The sequence below is a fragment of the Podarcis muralis genome, chromosome 14, assembly GCF_964188315.1.
Source record: "Podarcis muralis chromosome 14, rPodMur119.hap1.1, whole genome shotgun sequence".
NCBI lineage: Eukaryota > Metazoa > Chordata > Lepidosauria > Squamata > Lacertidae > Podarcis > Podarcis muralis.
In genome coordinates this window covers 14,004,253-14,022,816 of record NC_135668.1, presented here as the reverse complement: position 1 = coordinate 14,022,816, position 18,564 = coordinate 14,004,253, and the positions used below count along the sequence as shown (strand labels likewise).

The window sequence follows — 18,564 nt, the reverse complement described above, 5'->3', positions numbered from 1 at the left end:
CTTGGGCCAGTCACTGCCTCTTAGCCTAGGCTGCTTCACAGGGTTGTTGTTGAGATTAGATGAGGAGGGGGAGAATCGAGTCTGCCACCGCTTGGAAGAAAAAAAGTGGGATATAAGTGTAACAAATGAACAAGCAAACAATATAACGTTCTTAATAATAAATGCTGAATTAGGCCCATTGATTTCAGATGAGCTGTGTATTGGATTGTGGTTAAGTTGATAATAATAATAATAATAATAATAATAATAATAATAATAATAATAATAATAATTTATTATTTATACCCTGCCTATCTGGCTGGGTTTCCCCAGCCACTCTGTGCGGCTTCCAACAAAACACTAAAATACAATAACCTATTAAACATTAAAAGCTTCCCTAAACAGGGCTGCCTTTAGATGTCTTCTAAAAGTTTGGTAGTTATTTTTCTCTTTGACATCTGGTGGGAGGTTGTTCCACAGGGCGGGTGCCACTACCGAGAAGGCCCTCTGCCTGGTTCCCTGTAACTTGGCTTCTCGCAGCGAGGGAACCGCCAGAAGGCCCTCGGTGCTGGACCTCAGTGTCTTTAGAAACTATTCCAGTTTATCTCCTAAAGCCAGGGCAGCACCCACCAAAAGTTCCCAAGAACATTTATCAACTCTTAGAAAGCAAAGTTGCGAAACAAAAAAGTGTGTTGCAGTTAAAAAATGCACTGACTCAGCTCTGCTTCAAGCCTGTGTTGGGTTAGTCTCTGATCAGATTATTTAATTCACTGTTCACATGACGACTACTTCTTCTTTAAAGCTATAATTAGATTTTTTTTCAGTCGTGCTTTTTGTTTTTAGTTCCAAATTGTAATGGGGCCCCATGGGAGATGGACATAATAACCCCAAGCAATGGGGTGTATTTAAATGCCTTTGAAAACGACTCCTGGCCCCGGTGGGTTATATTTCAGTCATAAGGATACTCATGCCACAAAATTAAAAACTCTTGAAAGAAAAGGTTCGTTGCTGCCAAACTCCTTATCGCTTGAGACGGAGGAAGACTTGCTACCGTACAGTATAGTACAGTATGGCTTTATAATGAATTGATGGGCTTATACTGTAAGCCCAGTGTGCAGGGAAATGTCTCTATCTAGGAATAAAAACTTGGCAGGCTCAGTTATGAAATTTAACCCTCCTCCTAGATGGAGTAAAAGGAGACTTTGGAAATATTTTTTTCCTCACAGGGCCCGTTAATAGTTTCACTCTTCAATTTTTATGCTGCTTTTATGTTCTGTTTGCATGTATTACATGGTTTTCTTTCTTTCTTTTTTCCATTTTTTTGGTTTAGGCAAAACAACTTTAGAAAAATAATTATAACCAAACTGAAGACAAATTGTTTTGAGAACACTCAGGCATTATTATATGACAGCATCAGTTACTTTAATCCTAATAAATGTTTCTTTTCTTTTGTATTACATGGTTTTACCACACTGTCCTATGTATGATTACTCGGAAGTAACTCCCAGGTATTAAATAGGGCTTTTTCCTGGAACAGCTACTTGGATTACTCCCTTAATATTTGTTCATTTTTATTTCTAAATTTCTAAACCACTCAGTATTGAAAATGTATTTAAGTGGTGTACAGAAATACAAACAGCAAAACAGTATAACAAAATCAGAAATTAAAAAAATACAGTATTGTTGTATTTTTGATGTATGCATCTCCTCAAAGTCACCCTGGTTGTTGTTGTTGTTGTTGTTGTTGTGTGTGTGTGTGTTTTTTTTAAGATAGTAGGGAAAATAGCTTATATTGGGCTCATAAGACTGGGAAGCAGCTGAAGGATTTTGAGTTCAGTTTCTCCTAATAAGATAGCCTATTACTGTTGTGTGGGTTTTTTTTAAGAACCTGTGACAGCTTTGTAGAGTAGCTGTCTTGCAGCCAGCTAATCTGTGGTGCAGTTTTTGCTAATTAAAGGAGCTTGTGATGTTGTACGGCATGGACTTTCCAAACTGAGGGTTCCAGGGAAACTTTAGATTCCTCAAAAGCTTAAATGGGATTTCTCCATAGCTTATCTGTTGGTTTCTCCCAGGCATATGGTCACAGCCATTGTGAGAAGAAGATGCTGGAATAGTTGGGGTATCGGCCTGATCCAGGAACCTCTTCTCACATTTTTATTTCCTTTTTTTGGGGGAAATAATTTTTATCTGATTTTACAAGTATAAAATTATAACAATACAACCATACACATCCATATTTAAAGAATCCTCTGAATCTCTGGACTTCCCACCTTCCCCTCAATGGATCCTCTTGTCAGACTTTTCAGCTGCATATTATTCAGTAGCCCATATTTTATGTCACTCCATTATCTCCATAGTACAGTTGTACCTTGGTTGTCAAACACCTTGGTACTCATACGTTTTGGCTCCTGAACGATCGAAACCCAGAAGTGAATGTCCCGGTTTTCGAACTTTTTTAGAAGCCAAACGTCCAACGTGGCTTCCGATTGGCTGCAGGAGTTTCCTGCAGCCAATCAGAAGCTGTGCTTTGGTTTCTGAACGTTTTGGAAGTTGAACGGACTTCCGGAACGGATTCCATTTGACTTCCAAGGTACGACTGTATACGCTACATTACAAGTGTTTTTGCAATCCTTCTAATGTTTTCATCTGCTTACATGATCTCCAAGATAAATCATTAATTTTTCCCATTCTTTGTGAAAGTTTTGGTCTTCTTGGTCCCTGAGCTTTCCAGTCAATTTTGTCAACAGATTAATTTGCCATTCTTCTCTGGTAGGGTCTTCTTTCCATCTCTGGGCTAGTAATATCCGTGCGGCTGTCGTCACGTACATAAAAAGTCTTTTCTGTTCCTTTGGAATAAAAGGTAAAGGGACCCCTGACCATTACCGGTAGGTCCAGTCGCGGACGACTCTGGGGTTGCGGCGCTCATCTCGCTTTATTGGCCAAGGGAGCCGGCGTACAGCTTCCGGGTCATGGGGCCAGCATGACTAAGGCGCTTCTGGCGAACCAGAGCAGCGCATGGAAACGCCATTTACCTTCCCGCTAGAGTGGTACCTATTTATCTACTGGTACTGCATGCTTTCGAGCTGCTAGGTTGGCAGGAGTCCTTTGGAATATCAGCACCTAAAATTCCTAATAGAAAAGCCTTTGTTAAGAAAACATTAGAAATGTTTAAACTTACATTATTAACATTTACCTCACCCAGCCTGGATTCAGTGTAATTAAAAGTACTGTAGAAATGCTAAACGCTGCATGATGTTTGTGCGCAGATGTTCTTGTAACAGTGCTGCTGTTTTTCTTTCTCTTTCCCAGAGGTGTTGTCTGCCATGTTCAGCGTCTTGCTGATTTACATCCTCATGGTTTTCCTCTTGTACGAAGCTGTTCAAAGGACCATCCACATGGACTACGAAATCAATGGGGATATCATGCTGATTACAGCAGCCATTGGGGTAGCGGTCAACCTTATGTAAGTGTTCCTTTTCCTTCTGTTGAAAGTTCGCCGCCTTCTTAGCAAGGGACTCCTGTGAAGAAAGTCCCAGAACCACCCCACCGTTTCTCTTTTTTTATTATTTAAATTTTTATTTATACTTTTCAAGTTTAAACATTTCATTAGTTTTACAATCACTTTATCGTTTCAAAATTTGACTTCCTTCCCCCTCTTTCTGTGGCTCCTTAATTTTTTTGCTTTTTTAAATATCTTCTGCATATCCAAATTCATTTAATTTGCTCCTTTGCCCCACCGTTTCTTTATGCTGGTTTGTCACGTATCTCCTGTCAATCCTCTTCAATTGCCAAAAAGGGTACCAACTGGACCTCATTTGTCAGAAAGAGACAGAAGTAAGGTTACCAGATTTTTTTTCAGTGAATCCGGGGGCACTTTTCAACTTCAGTAGGAATGATAGGATTTTGTATGGGGACTGATTTGTAAATCCGGGGACTGTCCCCGGGAAACGGGGACGTCTGGTAACCTTAGCCAGAAGTCACATCTTTCAGAAGAGAGGTTCAAAAAAACTCATCTGCCCTCAATGTTCCCCTGCCACCATCAGGGTTTCAGAATGGACTTTCTATGAAGCTGACTAGCCTCACGACTATGGTGTAGTCAATAGGCTAGAATTAGTCCAGTTTGGGAATTTTAGGTGCCGAAATCCCAAGGGAGCAGAAAGGTTTATCTATGTACGCAAGCACGGCTACGCGATTGCTATTAGCCCAGAGATGGAAAGAATAAAAAGTCCCTATCAGAGAAGAATGGCAGATCAAGTTGATGGACTAGTCCGAAATGGCAAAAGTGACCGGAAGAATCAGAAATCAGGAAGACCAAAATTTTAATAAGGAATGGGGAAAATTTATGGTCTATCTTAAAAACCATTGTAAACAGTTAAAATTGTTAGTGGGATTGGAATAACATGGTGAACTTTGGACATAATGGAGATGTAAAAGGGCAGGAGGGAAGTCCAGGAGATTCTGTGGAATCTTCTTAATCCTCTTTTGGGAGCTGCGGTGCTCTGGTTTATTTTGCATTCTGGCTCTTGCCTGGTTTCCCTCTACCTTTCGTTTTTAGCGAAGTCTCCTAATTTCACCACTGCGGTGGATGCGATTGCCAGCTTCGAGGTTCTAGCATCCCCATGTGCCTGGACGCTTAGAATTCCTGGTACTGGAAGTTTAGGATCGGTGCAAAAGCAGGAAGAGGACGAGCCTTTCTCTTGGTGGGATGATTTGATCTGCCGGCCAATGAGGCAGCGCGAGTGCGACCACCGTTGCTCTCCTGGCTTCACAATCCGGTCACTTGTTGGCTTTTATCAAGAGGCAAGTGTGTCACACCTCTCCCTTCTTACTGACCACTCGCAACCAGCTTTGTTGGGAAGCCAGGAGAACAACGGTTCCCTTTCTGTGCTACCTTACTGACTGCGGGTGGCGCTGTGGTCTGAACCACTGAGCCTCTTGGGCTTGCCAATCAGAAGGCCGACGGTTCGAATCCCCGCGATGGGGTGCCTATGAATGCTTCCGTTTTCAAACACGCCTCGGAAGTCGATTGACTTCTGAGGCGCGTTTCTCCATTCTTTCAATGGATTTTGCTGACCAGCAATTGCGCCTCAGTTGTCAAATGTTTCAGAAGTCAAACCGTCTTCTGGAACAGATTACCTTCGACAACTGAGGTTCCGCTGTATATTGTTTTCGGTCTACTACAGTTTAATCACTTTTCAATATATGTTATGTGTGTTCTTTCCCTCTGTTTACGGTGGCCTAGCAGTAAAAAGCACGGTAGACCATCATCAGCTGTGCATTTAATTCTAGCTACATGGGGGGATGCAGGTAGCTCTGTGGTCTAAACCACTGAGCCTCTTGGGCAGGCATAGGCAAACTCGGCCCTCCAGATGTTTTGGGACTACAACTCGCATCATTCCTGACCACTGGGCCTGTTAGCTAGGGATGATGGGAGTTGTAGTCCAAAAACATATGGAGGGCCAAGTTGCCTATGCCTGCTCTTGGGCTTGCCGATCGGAAGGTCGGTGGTTCGAATCCCCACAATGGAATGAGCTCCCGTTGCTCTGTCCCAGCTTCTGCCAACCTAGCAGTTCGAAAGCACGCCAGTGCAAGTAGATAAATAGGTACCACTGCGGTGAGAAGGTAAATGCCATTTCCGTGCGCTCTGGTTTCTGTCATGGTGCTCCGTTGTGCCAGAAGCGGTTTAGTCATGCTGGCCACATGACCTGAAAAGCTGTCTGTGGACAAACGCCGGCTCTCTCGGCCTGAAAGCGAGATGAGCACTGCGAGTCCATAATTGCCTTTGACTGGACTTAACCTTCCAGGGGTCCTTTACCCTTTTTACTTTTACCTGTAGTAATAATCATGGCTATATCTACAGTAATAGCTAGCGATGGAACACCACTTTCATTCTGAGGCAGCCTTAACGTTTAAGACAAAAATGAATTTTCAAAAAGGTTTTAATATATGTGTCCAGGGGTCCTTTACCTTACAGTAGTACCTCTGGTTAAGAACTTAATTTGTTCCGGAGGTCTGTTCTTATCCTGAAACCGTTCTTAACCTGAGGTACCACTTTAGCTAATGGGGCCTCCTGCTGCCGCCGCACGATTTCTGTTCTCATCCTGAGGTAACGTTCTTAACCCGAGGTACTACTTCCAGGTTAGTAGAGTCTGTAACCTGAAGCGTTTGTAACCCGAAGCGTTAACCCGAGGTACCACTATCCTAGCAGCTTGCATTTGTGGTTTGCTCTCTTCATTCTTACGAAAAGGATGAAACGTGCTAACATTTGGGGCTGGTTCTAACATTTGGGGCTGGGTGTTTTTTTGGGTCTCCCTCCTTATCTCTGTTTTATTCTCAACTTCTTTCCTTCTCCTTTCCCTTTCAGCATGGGCTTTCTGCTGAACCAGTCTGGCCACCTGCACTCCCATTCGCATTCCCCTGCCCCTGTTCCTCCCTCCAGTTCCTCTTCTGCCTCAACTCCTGGGCACGGGCACGGTCACGGCAGCCTGGCAGTGAGAGCCGCCTTTGTGCATGCCCTGGGAGACCTGGTGCAAAGCATCGGCGTTCTTGTAGCTGCTTACATCATTCGTTTCAAGGTAGGGCTTTTCATTAGACTTGCAAACAAAGGCATTTCTCACCTTGGGCTGGCCAGCGCTTGAACTCCACAGGAACCTGTATGTGCTCTTAACTTTCCCCCCCAGTGTGCAGGGTTTTGCATGCAGAACTGTAGTTCTGCTTAGCTCAGTGGGGAAATTATTGTGGAGCTTCCACCCCTTCCAGGAACTGCAGGGTTGGACAAATTAGGATCTGGGGGCTAGGTGCTGGGGATATACAGGTGATGCATTTCAGTGGCATGCTGTTACATATTTAATTTTTAGCAGTGGGGAGGGGGAGTGTGTCAATAATAATAATAATAATATAGGGACGCAGGTGGCGCTGTGGGTTAAACCACAGAGCCTAGGACTTGCTGATCAGAAGGTCGGCAGTTCGAATCCCCGCAACGGGGTGAGTGCCCATTGCTCGGTCCCAGCTCCTGCCAACCTAGCAGTTTGAAAGCACGTCAAAGTGCAAGTAGATAAATAGGTACCGCTCCGGAGGGAAGGTAAACGGCATTTCCGTGCGCTGCTCTGGTTTGCCAGAAGCGGCTTAGTCATGCTGGCCACATGACCCGGAAGCTGTACGCTGGCTCCCTCAGCCAATAAAGCGAGATGAGCGCCACAACCCTGGAGTCGGCCACGATTGGACCTAATGGTCAGGGGTCCTTTACCTTTACTACTAATAATATATTTATACCCCACCCATCTTGCTGGGTTTCCCCAGCTACTCTGGGCAGCTCCCAACAGAATATTAAAAACACGATAAAAGATCAAACATTAAAACTCCCCTAAGCAGGGCTGCCTTCAGATGTCTTCTAAAAGTCAGATAGTTGTTTATTTCCTTGGCATCTGATGGGAGGGCGTTCCACAGGGCGGGTGCCACCACCGAGAAGGCCCTCTGCCTTGTTCCCTGTAACTATGGGATATGGAAAATTTGAACAGCTTGCCTTGCTTAAATCAGCCTAGCGGCACACGGAATATCAGATTATCTGTTCTGTATATAGAATCATAGGATTGTAGAGTTGGAAAGGGACCGCACGGATCAGCTAATTCAACCCCCTGCAATGGAATCGAACCTGCAACCTTGGCGTCACCAGCACCACGCTCTAACCAACTGAGCTGAGCGCCTGCCCCCTCTCCCGCTACGTTTTCTTGGCTTAGCATGATGTATGTCCTCTGGGTGCAATCCTCTGATGGGAGTTTGCCTCGCTGCAAAATGCTTTGCCCCATACCTGCTTACTGAAATAGGCAAGGAAAGCTCTCCTTTTTGTTTGGGAACGGCAGGGAGTGTCATCTGCGGTGATGAGAGGCAGGGCCTTTTTTCCTTTTGGGCCAGTTCAGTGGCGCTTCTTCCAAGAGAAGCCTGTGAATGCTCAAAACAATTGATGTGTAGAATCATTGTCAACCTACCTTTCTATGCATTGTAGTACTCGATACATATTTATATTTTAAAACCAGCGTAGATTTTTAAAATGTTATTTAGAAACAGTTATAGGCCTCTTAATCAAAAAGATTCTCTCTCTATATATATGGAGAATTTTTATATATTTATATTTATATTTATAAATATATAAAAATTCTCCATATAGAGAGAGAGAGAATAGGGACGCGGGTGGCGCTGTGGGTAAAAGCCTCAGTGCCTAGGGCTTGCAGATTGAAAGGTCGGCGGTTCGAATCCCCGCGGCGGGGTGCGCTCCCGCCGTTTGGTCCCAGCGCCTGCCAACCTAGCAGTTCGAAAGCACCCCCGGGTGCAAGTAGATAAATAGGGACCGCTTACTAGCGGGAAGGTAAACGGCGTTCCGTGTGCTGCGCTGGCTCGCCAGATGCAGCTTGTCACGCTGGCCACGTGATCCGGAAGTGTCTGCGGACAGCGCTGGCTTCCGGCCTATAGAGTGAGATGAGCGCACAACCCCAGAGTCTGTCAAGACTGGCCCGTACGGGCAGGGGTACCTTTACCTTTACCTTTATTTATATTTATATATTGTATTATTAAATTATATATATACACACATATGCATACACACACACACACACACATATATATATGTATGCGTATGTGTGTGTGTGTATATATATATATATATGCAGGTTTTGGTGTCCTCGGGTGTCTTCCCGTGTAAAAGATGGGGTGTCTAGGCGACGTTTCGACGAGGTCTCACTCGTCATCTTCAGGCTGGTGCTTTCGGCTTCTTGTTACTGGAACAGAGCAGGATCTCAGTGTTTGAGTTCCTATAAATACTGTTGAGGAGGTGTGTTGTATAGCCTCCAATGTTCTGGGCAGAGAGGAAGTTCCCAGGCTAGTGTGCCTTTTCTTCTTTTGTTCCTTAATTACTTGAGGGATATCTTGAGTGATTTCTTGAGTGATATCCTGAGTACCACTTAGGTGGGTCATTAGGTGTGGATTAGTTGCTAAGGCCTTTGTGTCTTGACCTCTTGAACTTTGTGAAGAGTTTTTCTGAGAAGATGGCTGTACTGCACTTAGTTGTGCTCTGGCTTGGCTTCGTGTATAGGGGCGAGCTGTGGTTTTGTGGCCTGTGCCAGCCAGATCTGTGTAGGGATTGCAGGGGGGTGCAGCATCCGGAGGTGCCACCATGGTTTGGCTACTGGATGGTGTCTGTAATTTATCTGTGGAGAGGGTCTGGGTTTGGGTCTGGTGTGGTTGATTGGTGATGGCGTTCTGTGTGCCTCTGGCTCTGGTGTCAGTTTTTGTGGGGAGGGCTAATTTCCAGATGTCTGGCAAGCGGGATGTGTCGTCACGCTTGTTCATGTTGTGAGGGTGTTGTGAGGCCACAAAACCACAGCTCGCCCCTATACATTGTTGCTTCGTGTATAGGGGCGAGCTGTGGTTTTGTGGCCTCACAACACCCTCACAACATGAACAAGCGTGACGACACATCCCGCTTGCCAGACATCTGGAAATTAGCCCTCCCCACAAAAACTGACACCAGAGCCAGAGGCACACAGAACGCCATCACCAATCAACCACACCAGACCCAAACCCAGACCCTCTCCACAGATAAATTACAGACACCATCCAGTAGCCAAACCATGGTGGCACCTCCGGATGCTGCACCCCCCTGCAATCCCTACACAGATCTGGCTGGCACAGGCCACAAAACCACAGCTCGCCCCTATACACGAAGCCAAGCCAGAGCACAACTAAGTGCAGTACAGCCATCTTCTCAGAAAAACTCTTCACAAAGTTCAAGAGGTCAAGACACAAAGGCCTTAGCAACTAATCCACACCTAATGACCCACCTAAGTGGTACTCAGGATATCACTCAAGAAATCACTCAAGATATCCCTCAAGTAATTAAGGAACAAAAGAAGAAAAGGCACACTAGCCTGGGAACTTCCTCTCTGCCCAGAACATTGGAGGCTATACAACACACCTCCTCAACAGTATTTATAGGAACTCAAACACTGAGATCCTGCTCTATTCCAGTAACAAGAAGCCGAAAGCACCAGCCTGAAGATGACGAGTGAGACCTCGTCGAAACGTCGCCTAGACACCCCATCTTTTACACGGGAAGACACCCGAGGACACCAAAACCTGCATTCCTGTACCCGTGAAAATCTACGAAAGCATATATATATATATATATATATACATATACATACACACACACACACACACACACGTTTGATATTTTATTTTAAAATTATTTATATATATATTTATTTTGTATTTTTATGTTGTGAACTGCCCTGAGATCTGTGGATGAAGGGCAGTATACAGATTTATTTATTTATTTGAAAAATAAATAATAATAATAATAATAATAATAATAATAATAATAATAATAATAATAATAATAGATTAAACCATCTTAATCTGCTCCCTGCTGCAAGGCCCATTTCCACCCGGCCTGAGGAGCAGGGCCCACACTCATCCTGAATAGCTAAAAGGCTCCTGGGAGGGCACTGGGACATTGCTGGAACAACACAACTGACTAAAATGTTTTAAACGGTTCTAATTTTGGTTCCTCCGTTTCATGTTTGTTGGGTTGGTGTCGGTTAAATGTTTAGTTGGGGTTGACGGTTATTTTAGTTTGGGTATAACTATAAACTATTGGTTTTTTTATTGATTTATTGGTTTGTTTGTCGCTTGTATCGGATATTTGTTTTTTAATGTTTGATGTTTTGTTGTGTTTTATATGTTGTAAGCCGCCCAGAGTGGCTGGGGAAACCCAGCCAGATGGGTGGGATATAAATTAAACATTATTATATTATAGTTATTTATGCAGATGTAATCTTACCAGGCTTTAACCTCCTTTGTTTCAGCCAGAATACAAGATTGCGGACCCTATATGCACATATGTATTCTCAGTCCTGGTGGCTTTCACAACATTTCGGATCATCCGGGACACCGGAATAATTGTACTTGAAGGTAATGACTGATCGAACTCCTATATTTGAGGTGCCCTTTCAAGAGCAGATAGAAGCAATGAGCAAGTGGACGCAACAATGGCTGTACTACTTACCGTATTTTTTGCTCTATAGGACGCACTTTCCCCCCTCCAAAAATTAAGGGGAAATGTGTGTGCGTCCTATGGAGTGAATGCAGGCTCCTTGGCTTCAGTGATAGCAGCGCGAAGCCTCCAAAGCGCAGAGGGAGCGCTCCTTCCGCCCTCCAGAAGTGTTGCGTTGCTTTCGCTGAAGCCTGGAGAGCGAGAGGGGTCAGTGCGCAACGACTCCTCTCGCTCTCCAGGCTTCAGGGATAGTCGCCTGAAGCCTCTGGAGCACAGTGGGAGGTCCCGCTGCGCTCCGGAGGCTTCAGGTTCCTTTCACTGAAGCCAGGAGAGTCTTGTGGGAGGTCCTGCTGCGCTCGGAGGCTTTGGGTTCCTTTTGCTGAAGCCGGGAGAGCAAGACTCTCCTGGCTTCAGCAGGGAGGGAGAGCTGTGCAGCTCCCCTTCAGCCAAGCAGGAGGAGAAATGGAAGGGGCTCCGTTTCTCCTGCCGCTTCGCTGAAGGGGCGCTGAGCAGAGAGGGGGAGAATTTCCCCCCCCTTCTTCTCCCCCTCTAAAACAAGGTGCGTCCTATGGTCGGGTGCGTCCTATAGAGCAAAAAATACGGTGCTTTGATTTTCTAAATAACTTTCAAAATCTTGATCAATAGTTTTGAAAGATTTATGCATTTCACTGTATGTGGTTGTCTTACGAGGTGATTTGGCACTGAATCTCAGCCGGGCATCTGAGATTTACTCAAAATCTTCGTCGATCATTTCAGTCGTGCTCAGGCCCCCCCCCCACCAAGCCAGAACTCAGTGAAACTCAGGTGGGTGCCATTGCCATGCTAAGAGAATGAGGGAGGTGTGGAAAGAAGAAAGACTCCCTACCAGAGAGGAATGGCAAACTAAGCTGTTGGATTGTGCCAAAATAGCAAAATTGACCGGAAAGCACAGGAACCCAGAAGACAAAAACTTCAAGAAAGAATTGGGGGGGAATTATAATTTATTTAGGAACCTGCTGTAAGCAGATGAAAACATTAGCAGGATTTTAATAACACTTGTAATGTAACAAATAATATGGACAATATGGACAGATACAAAATATAGATTATAAAATAATATGCAGTTGAAAATGTTGACAATAGGACCCAGGAAGGGGATGGTGGGAAGTCTTGAGATTCAGAGAAATCTCTTTACAGTGGTACCTCGGGTTACAAACGCTTTGGGTTACAAACGCTTTGGGTTACAAACTCTAACCTGGAACCTAACCTGGAAGTAGTTACCTCGGGTTGCGAACTTTGCCCCAGGATGAGAACAGAAAAAGTGCACCGGTGGTGTGGCAGCAGCGGGAGGCCCCATTAGCGAAAGCGCACCTCAGGTTAAGAACGATTGCGGGTTAAGAATGGACCTCTGGAACGAATTAAGTTCGTAACCCGAGGTACCACTGTATATGAATATGTATTTCGTATTCTTATAACTTGGTATTTGTAAAATGAAATAAAAGCGATTTCAGAGAATGAGGGAGGTGTTCGTGGTGAGTTCTGGCACCTCTTTTTCTAGAAAAATAGCACTGGTTGTACTTCACCCAGAGGACTTTAACTTTTTATTATGCTGTCAACTGAAACACATGTTTTTCTGGGAGATTCCACAAGTTACCATCTATCAGCCAACAGTGTCAGAAGCTGTGCTAGCTGTTGTTGACGGATAACCCTAATAAGGCTGCAAATGGCTCTCCCATTCTTCTTTACTGAATGTTGATTCCCTTTTATACTGCAGATTAACAAGAACTCATCCATCAAATTCCTAGCCAGCTGCCATGAATTGTTTTCATCTTATGTTAACAGCTTCATGCAGGTCTTTTGCAATCTCAACCCAATTCTAGATTTGCCTTCTTGTGTTTACTCAGGTGTAGGGCTGTGTGATAAATCACCATATTGAAATCACATCCTGATAAGTGTTTCAACAAGGCAATATACCTGTAAACAAAAGGTGAACACTTAACAAATTCCCAGGGCTTTTTTGAAAAAATAAATTTTATTAATTTTTCTGTTTTACAATTTAGAATACTCATTTAAACATCCTTAAAGTATCAATGACTTCCCTTCTTCTCTTTCCATGGTTCATTTTGCATATCATAAATCTCTGCATATGTTACAAAAACCATACCATTCAGTATTCCATTTTTGCATCCATCAAAACTTATTTACACTGTTGAATTTATCTTAATGCTGCCCGTGTTTTCAAGTGTACACAATTTCCCCCCATATATTCAATAAACTTTTCCTAATCTTCTCTAAACATACCGTATTGGCCCGAATATAAGACGCACCTTTAAAATTCCATAGGCACTCACACCCGTTCGTTCCGTTTTACCGTATGTCTGTTTCAGCAGCGACATCATAAAAGCCAGTTTTTGTCACGAATTTAAGCCGCACTTTAACTTTTCACGGTAGAAATTTGGAAAATAAAATAAAATGAGGCTTATATTCAGGCCAATACGGTATGTTCTTCTTGTTCTCTTATTCTATATGTTAAGTCTGCAAGCTGCGCATACTTTGTCAGCTTAACTTTCCATTCTTCTTTAGTTGGGACCGCTTCCAGGGCTTGTTGAGAAAAGCCCGCTTTATAACATTATTGTAGAAGGAGCCTTGAGGGACGCAGGTGGCGCTGTGGGTAAAACCTCAGTGCCTAGGACTTGCTGATCGTATGGTCGGCGGTTCGAATCCCCGCGGCGGGGTGAGCTCCTGTCATTCGGTCCCAGCTCCTGCCCACCTAGCAGTTCGAAAGCACCCCTAAGTGCAAGTAGATAAATAGGTACCGCTTTATAGCGGGAAGGTAAACAGCGTTTCCGTGTGCTGCGCTGGTGCTGGCTCGCCAGAGCAGCTTCGTCACGCTGGCCACGTGACCCAGAAGTGTCTTTGGACAGCGCCGGCTCCCGGCCTCTTAAGCGAGATGAGCACTCAACCCTAGAGTCGGACACGACTGGCCCGTACGGGCAGGGGTACCTTTACCTTTCGAAGGAGCCTTGCTTCAACAAACTTTAGTTAAGATTATCCACAGTTTAGTTTTTGAATATGATGTTAAAATGTTCTAAGCGGCACTGCCCATCTCTTTGTTGCAACTATGCCACTGGATGGGAGGGGCAACTGTGGCTTCTTCAATGCTAAGTGAAAACTGGGCCAATTTGTCAATGGTTCTCCAAAATTGTTAAGAACCAGTGCACTACTATTTCCGAATAAATGTTATCACTTCAAAGTGACTGATAACATTTCAGTTCCTAGAAATGCAGAAGATGAAAATGTTTACACGAGTGTTTTCCCTTGAGGCACTTTCACAATGTGACTAAATGGCTGCTTTTTATCCTTTTCTAAATACTCTGCTCAAGTTTAATATAATGGCACCACATAATAATCAACAATAATTCTAAACATCTAAAACTCATGTCCTCCTTATAGGAGTTCCAAGGCATTTGAATGTGGATCGCATTAAAGAGGAGCTAATGAAAATTGAAGATGTGTTTTCAGTGGAAAGCCTGAATATTTGGTCGTTGACTGCTGGAAAAACCATTGCCATAGTCCACTTGCAATTAGGTAAAACTGGGAAGCAGGCAGAGCTAACGGTTGTGTTAATAAAGCAGAATCGTGATTAAATTCAATCAATAAATTAAATTTTTTTTGGGGGGGTCATATTTGTGGTTTGTTAACTATAAATTAATTTATTGTTTCCTGTGTTCTTCTTTCTAGATCAGGGATGGGAATATGGGGTCATTTAAATGTTGCTGGACTTCAGTTGCAATCATCCTTGACAATTGACCATTATTCTCCTCACAGAGCTACAATTTCCCTCTCAGCACATTATAGCTCCCATAATTACCGTATTTTTTGCTCTATAAGGCTCACTTTTTCCCTCCTAAAAAGTAAGGGGAAATGTGTGTGCGTCTTATGGAGCGAATGCAGGCTGCGCAGCTATCCCAGAAGCCCGAACAGCAAGGGGGATTGCTGCTTTCACCGCGCAGCGACCCGTCTTGCTGTTCTGGCTTCTGAGATTCAGAATATTTTTTCTCTTGTTTTCCTCCTCCAAAAACTAGGTGTGTCTTGTGGTCTGGTGCGTCTTATAGAGCGAAAAATACGGTATTTGGGGGAAGCCGTCACTCTTGAAAGTGGCATCCCAGTGCTTTAGATGCGTGATGTGAAAGTAGCCTCTCTTCCCACAGCCCCCTGCCCAGCAGTGCTTTGGAGATATCTGCCATTTTCCACCACCACCACCCCCAACCCACCGATACGATAGCTCTGCCCATGTTTTGGTGGTACTTACTGTGTCTTCCTTGCTTCCCAGTTCCTGGCAGTTCATCAAAGTGGGAGGAAATCCAGTCGAAGGCCCGGCGGTTGTTGCTGAGCACATTCGGAGTCTATCAATGTTCAATCCAGCTTCAGAGTTACAGGCGAGAAGAGAACAAACCGTGCACAAGCTGCCAGAATTCCAGTGCCTAATTTTTCCATGCTTTTTTTCTTTTTGGGAGGACTCGCTGCCTTATTCTTCTTAACCTTTGCAGCCAAAAGACCACGAAGCAATAAATGCAAGATTTGCAAACAGAACGGAATCCCTTGGGGCTGGACTAGTATTGGCAATCCTCTTGCAACAAGAAGGGTTTGGAACGGGGTCAGAATTTCCCTTTCCGTGAAAACGAGTTGTAACTTTCTCTCTCTGCCGTTCCTTTCGGCCAGGGTTTTCATGCCAATATCTATACATATCCAACAAATTGTTTACAGATCACGTTGCGGTTGGCGGATACCTCGTAGAGCACACTTCCTCGTTGCCATTTGTTAACTTCCAACAGTGCTTGCCTGCTTTCCTAAAGGGCGCCAAGAATTACCTACTTGAGTTTAAAAAGAGTTGCCAAGGTTGATCATGTCTGTGATCAAAAAGGTTAATGATCCCTGAACTGGTTACACCGTATTTTATCTCTCTCCAACAGCTATGGGTTTTTTTTACTACCTTGCCTAAAACAAAAACGATGCTGCAGGTATAGCAGAACATTTTTTTATAAGTTGTCTCTCTTCATTCAAACCTGAATACATATTGAGAAGTATAGCTTTTGCAGTAACCAGTCCTGGAAATTTTAGCTTTAACCTACGATCCAAACCAGAAAAGGTCTTTTCCTGGGACAAGCTATCGGTTGTTTATCTGAAGACTTTGGGGCTGGACCCACTACATTTGTAAGGAATAGTTCTCTCTCGTATCTTTCGGCGTAGGACTTTTACCATAGAAAAGCATATTTAAATTTCTTTTCAAATATATATATAATTTGAGACGATTCTTATCGATCTTCTTGGATATCTAACATTTTAACCTGCTTCAAGAGGCTGTTTGGTTAAGCATGAACCTTAATTCTAGTGAATAAATATGTTGTAGGGGACTTTTTGTGATTGATTTGCCTCTTGCAAGAGAGGGGGGAGGCTTATAGAAACCACATTTAAAGCAGAGATCCAATCAGTAGATGTACTGTAGAATAGCCTGCACCAACTCTGTGCCCTGCAGATGTTGTCCAGCTGCCATCATCCCCAGCCAGCACAGAATTGTGGTCCTTCTGCATCTGGAGGGCACTGGGTTGGTGAAAGTTGTCGACATTCAGGAAATAAAGAGAACGAAGGCGTCAGATACACTACAGCCCCTGAAACCTACAGTTGTGAGCATATGGTTTCCATTTCACCTTTACATTTCCTCCCGATAAATATCGATTTTGCATGGTAATGTATGCTAACGTGTGCCAGTGAAATGTTAGTGATTTGGTGAACTGTACTGCCTTTTAGTCAAACAGAAGGACACCCACTGTCCATTATTTTTTTGGTTGTCGTTCTTCTCCTAGCAGTCTAAAAGTAAAATGTTCCACTTTTTTGACCTGTGTTGAATTGCAGGCCTTCAGAACTCTTTTCCAGGCACCAAATTATTGCTGGATTCTTCCTAAAACTTTTGAGTATAGAGAAGGTGAAATCAGGAGAAAGAACTGCAAGACGAGAGATGTTTCTTCTGGAGCATAGCTAATCCAAAGCCGGATACCATGAGAATTAGTGGTGTAGAAATTTATATTTTGAAAATGCCAGGGATTTGACCTCCGATCCTTTACATCTAAACAGAACTATCGGTGTGAATAAGATTGCGGTGTAACAAATACATGGTATAATCTCTTGGAAAGGTTTGATCTTCAACTCTGAAATCCGAAGCAATCAATATTTTAAAGCTTAGCTTGCCACATTTTATTTTCCACCGTAGTTTTTGTATCGCCCGTAAATAGGGCTAAAGAAGCCAAAAAAAGAAAATAAGCCCACTTAATCCCAACAAACAACAGAAATAAGTATCAACGTTAACAATTGCCAGCATGTTTTGACTAATTGGATAACTATTTCGCTGTTTGGAGCATAATAGTTTGAAATCTGTTCTTTTTCCTTCACAGAAGAGATACTTGTTATTGTTTTTAAGGACCAATATCTTCTCATGAAGGGTGACTTTTAAAATTAACACTTCATGAAAGCAATATGCATAGTTATTTAACTTTAAATTATTATTCAAATGCTTCATGCAAAGGAAGGATGACTTCAGATTTTATTGGACTCTAGTGCCCATTGACAATTGGCTAAAACTGATGGAATCTGGAGTTCAACAAGATCTAGAGAGCAAGAGATTCCTTGAAGAGCAAACTCTCTCCATCCACTGATGGATAAAAATATGCCCATTTGCTGGATTTTATGTTGCTTGGGCCTAGCCAACTTTCCCCCCTTCTGCTCAACCCCAAGACAAAATTTCAGTATTAGAATGAGCAAGCTGCACTAAATGATATCGAAATGAAGAACTGGCATATTTGGGACCCTGTTGTTTTGATACACGACAATAGAAATGCAAAGCCATATCTCAGTTTGTGAAACTTTTTGTGTATCCCTTCTTTATGACCTTTTCGGAAGTCAGGTATTTTTGCACACAAATGGATATTCATAATGGGTATTTCATTAAACTGGGGTTTACAGTACACCTAATTAGAAACGGGGGGGTTGGTAGATCTGTACTGTACTTGGAGTTTTTTTAATTGTAATTATATACTATATATTTGTTTAATGAAACAAATGTGTTGCTTTACTGTGGATTTATTAAATTGATTATTATACTGCCCACTTCTGAGTTATTCTTATTACTCTTTTGTGAACTCTGAGCTCACTTTGGATTGCAGATGAGTAGATAAGTGATGATTTTTATTTTATTTTTTTGCTTGCCTAGCCAAGAGCAGACTTTAAAGTGCCTGGGCAAATAGAGTTAAGTTTTGACCTGGCACCGAAACAGTTGTAGAGTCAGTGCCAGACATACCTCCATAGGGAGGGCATTCCAATGGTATTGTACCGTCGCTTGGAAGTATAAGCCCTGTTTCTTTATCTCAGTGGTATGTGTGCATTTGTGCAATGAGAGTTACAGTATTTTTTGCTCTATAAGACTCACTTTTTCCCTCCTAAAAAGTAAGGGGAAATGTGTGTGCGTCTTATGGAGCGAATGCAGGCTGCGCAGCTATCCCAGAGGC

The 18,564-nt window shown here is 43.3% G+C and overlaps 1 protein-coding gene across 5 annotated transcripts in view; it reads left to right on the top strand.

Annotated features, from left to right (window-relative positions):
- Positions 1-18,166, top strand: part of SLC30A4 (solute carrier family 30 member 4) — a 29,521-nt gene extending 11,355 nt beyond the window's left edge. For 4 of the 5 annotated variants that reach the window (XM_077918803.1, XM_028705718.2, XM_077918804.1 and 1 more), the window contains exons 4-8: positions 3,289-3,442; positions 6,344-6,554; positions 10,839-10,944; positions 14,459-14,593; positions 15,339-18,166. In XM_077918803.1, the coding sequence (XP_077774929.1) occupies positions 3,289-3,442; positions 6,344-6,554; positions 10,839-10,944; positions 14,459-14,593; positions 15,339-15,493 (761 nt within the window). In that variant the 3' untranslated portion in view covers positions 15,494-18,166. Of the gene's footprint in view, positions 1-3,288; positions 3,443-6,343; positions 6,555-10,838; positions 10,945-14,458; positions 14,594-15,338 lie in introns of those variants that run through there. The other variant, XM_077918806.1, reaches the window with a different exon arrangement.
- Positions 18,167-18,564: the final 398 nt, after the last annotated feature.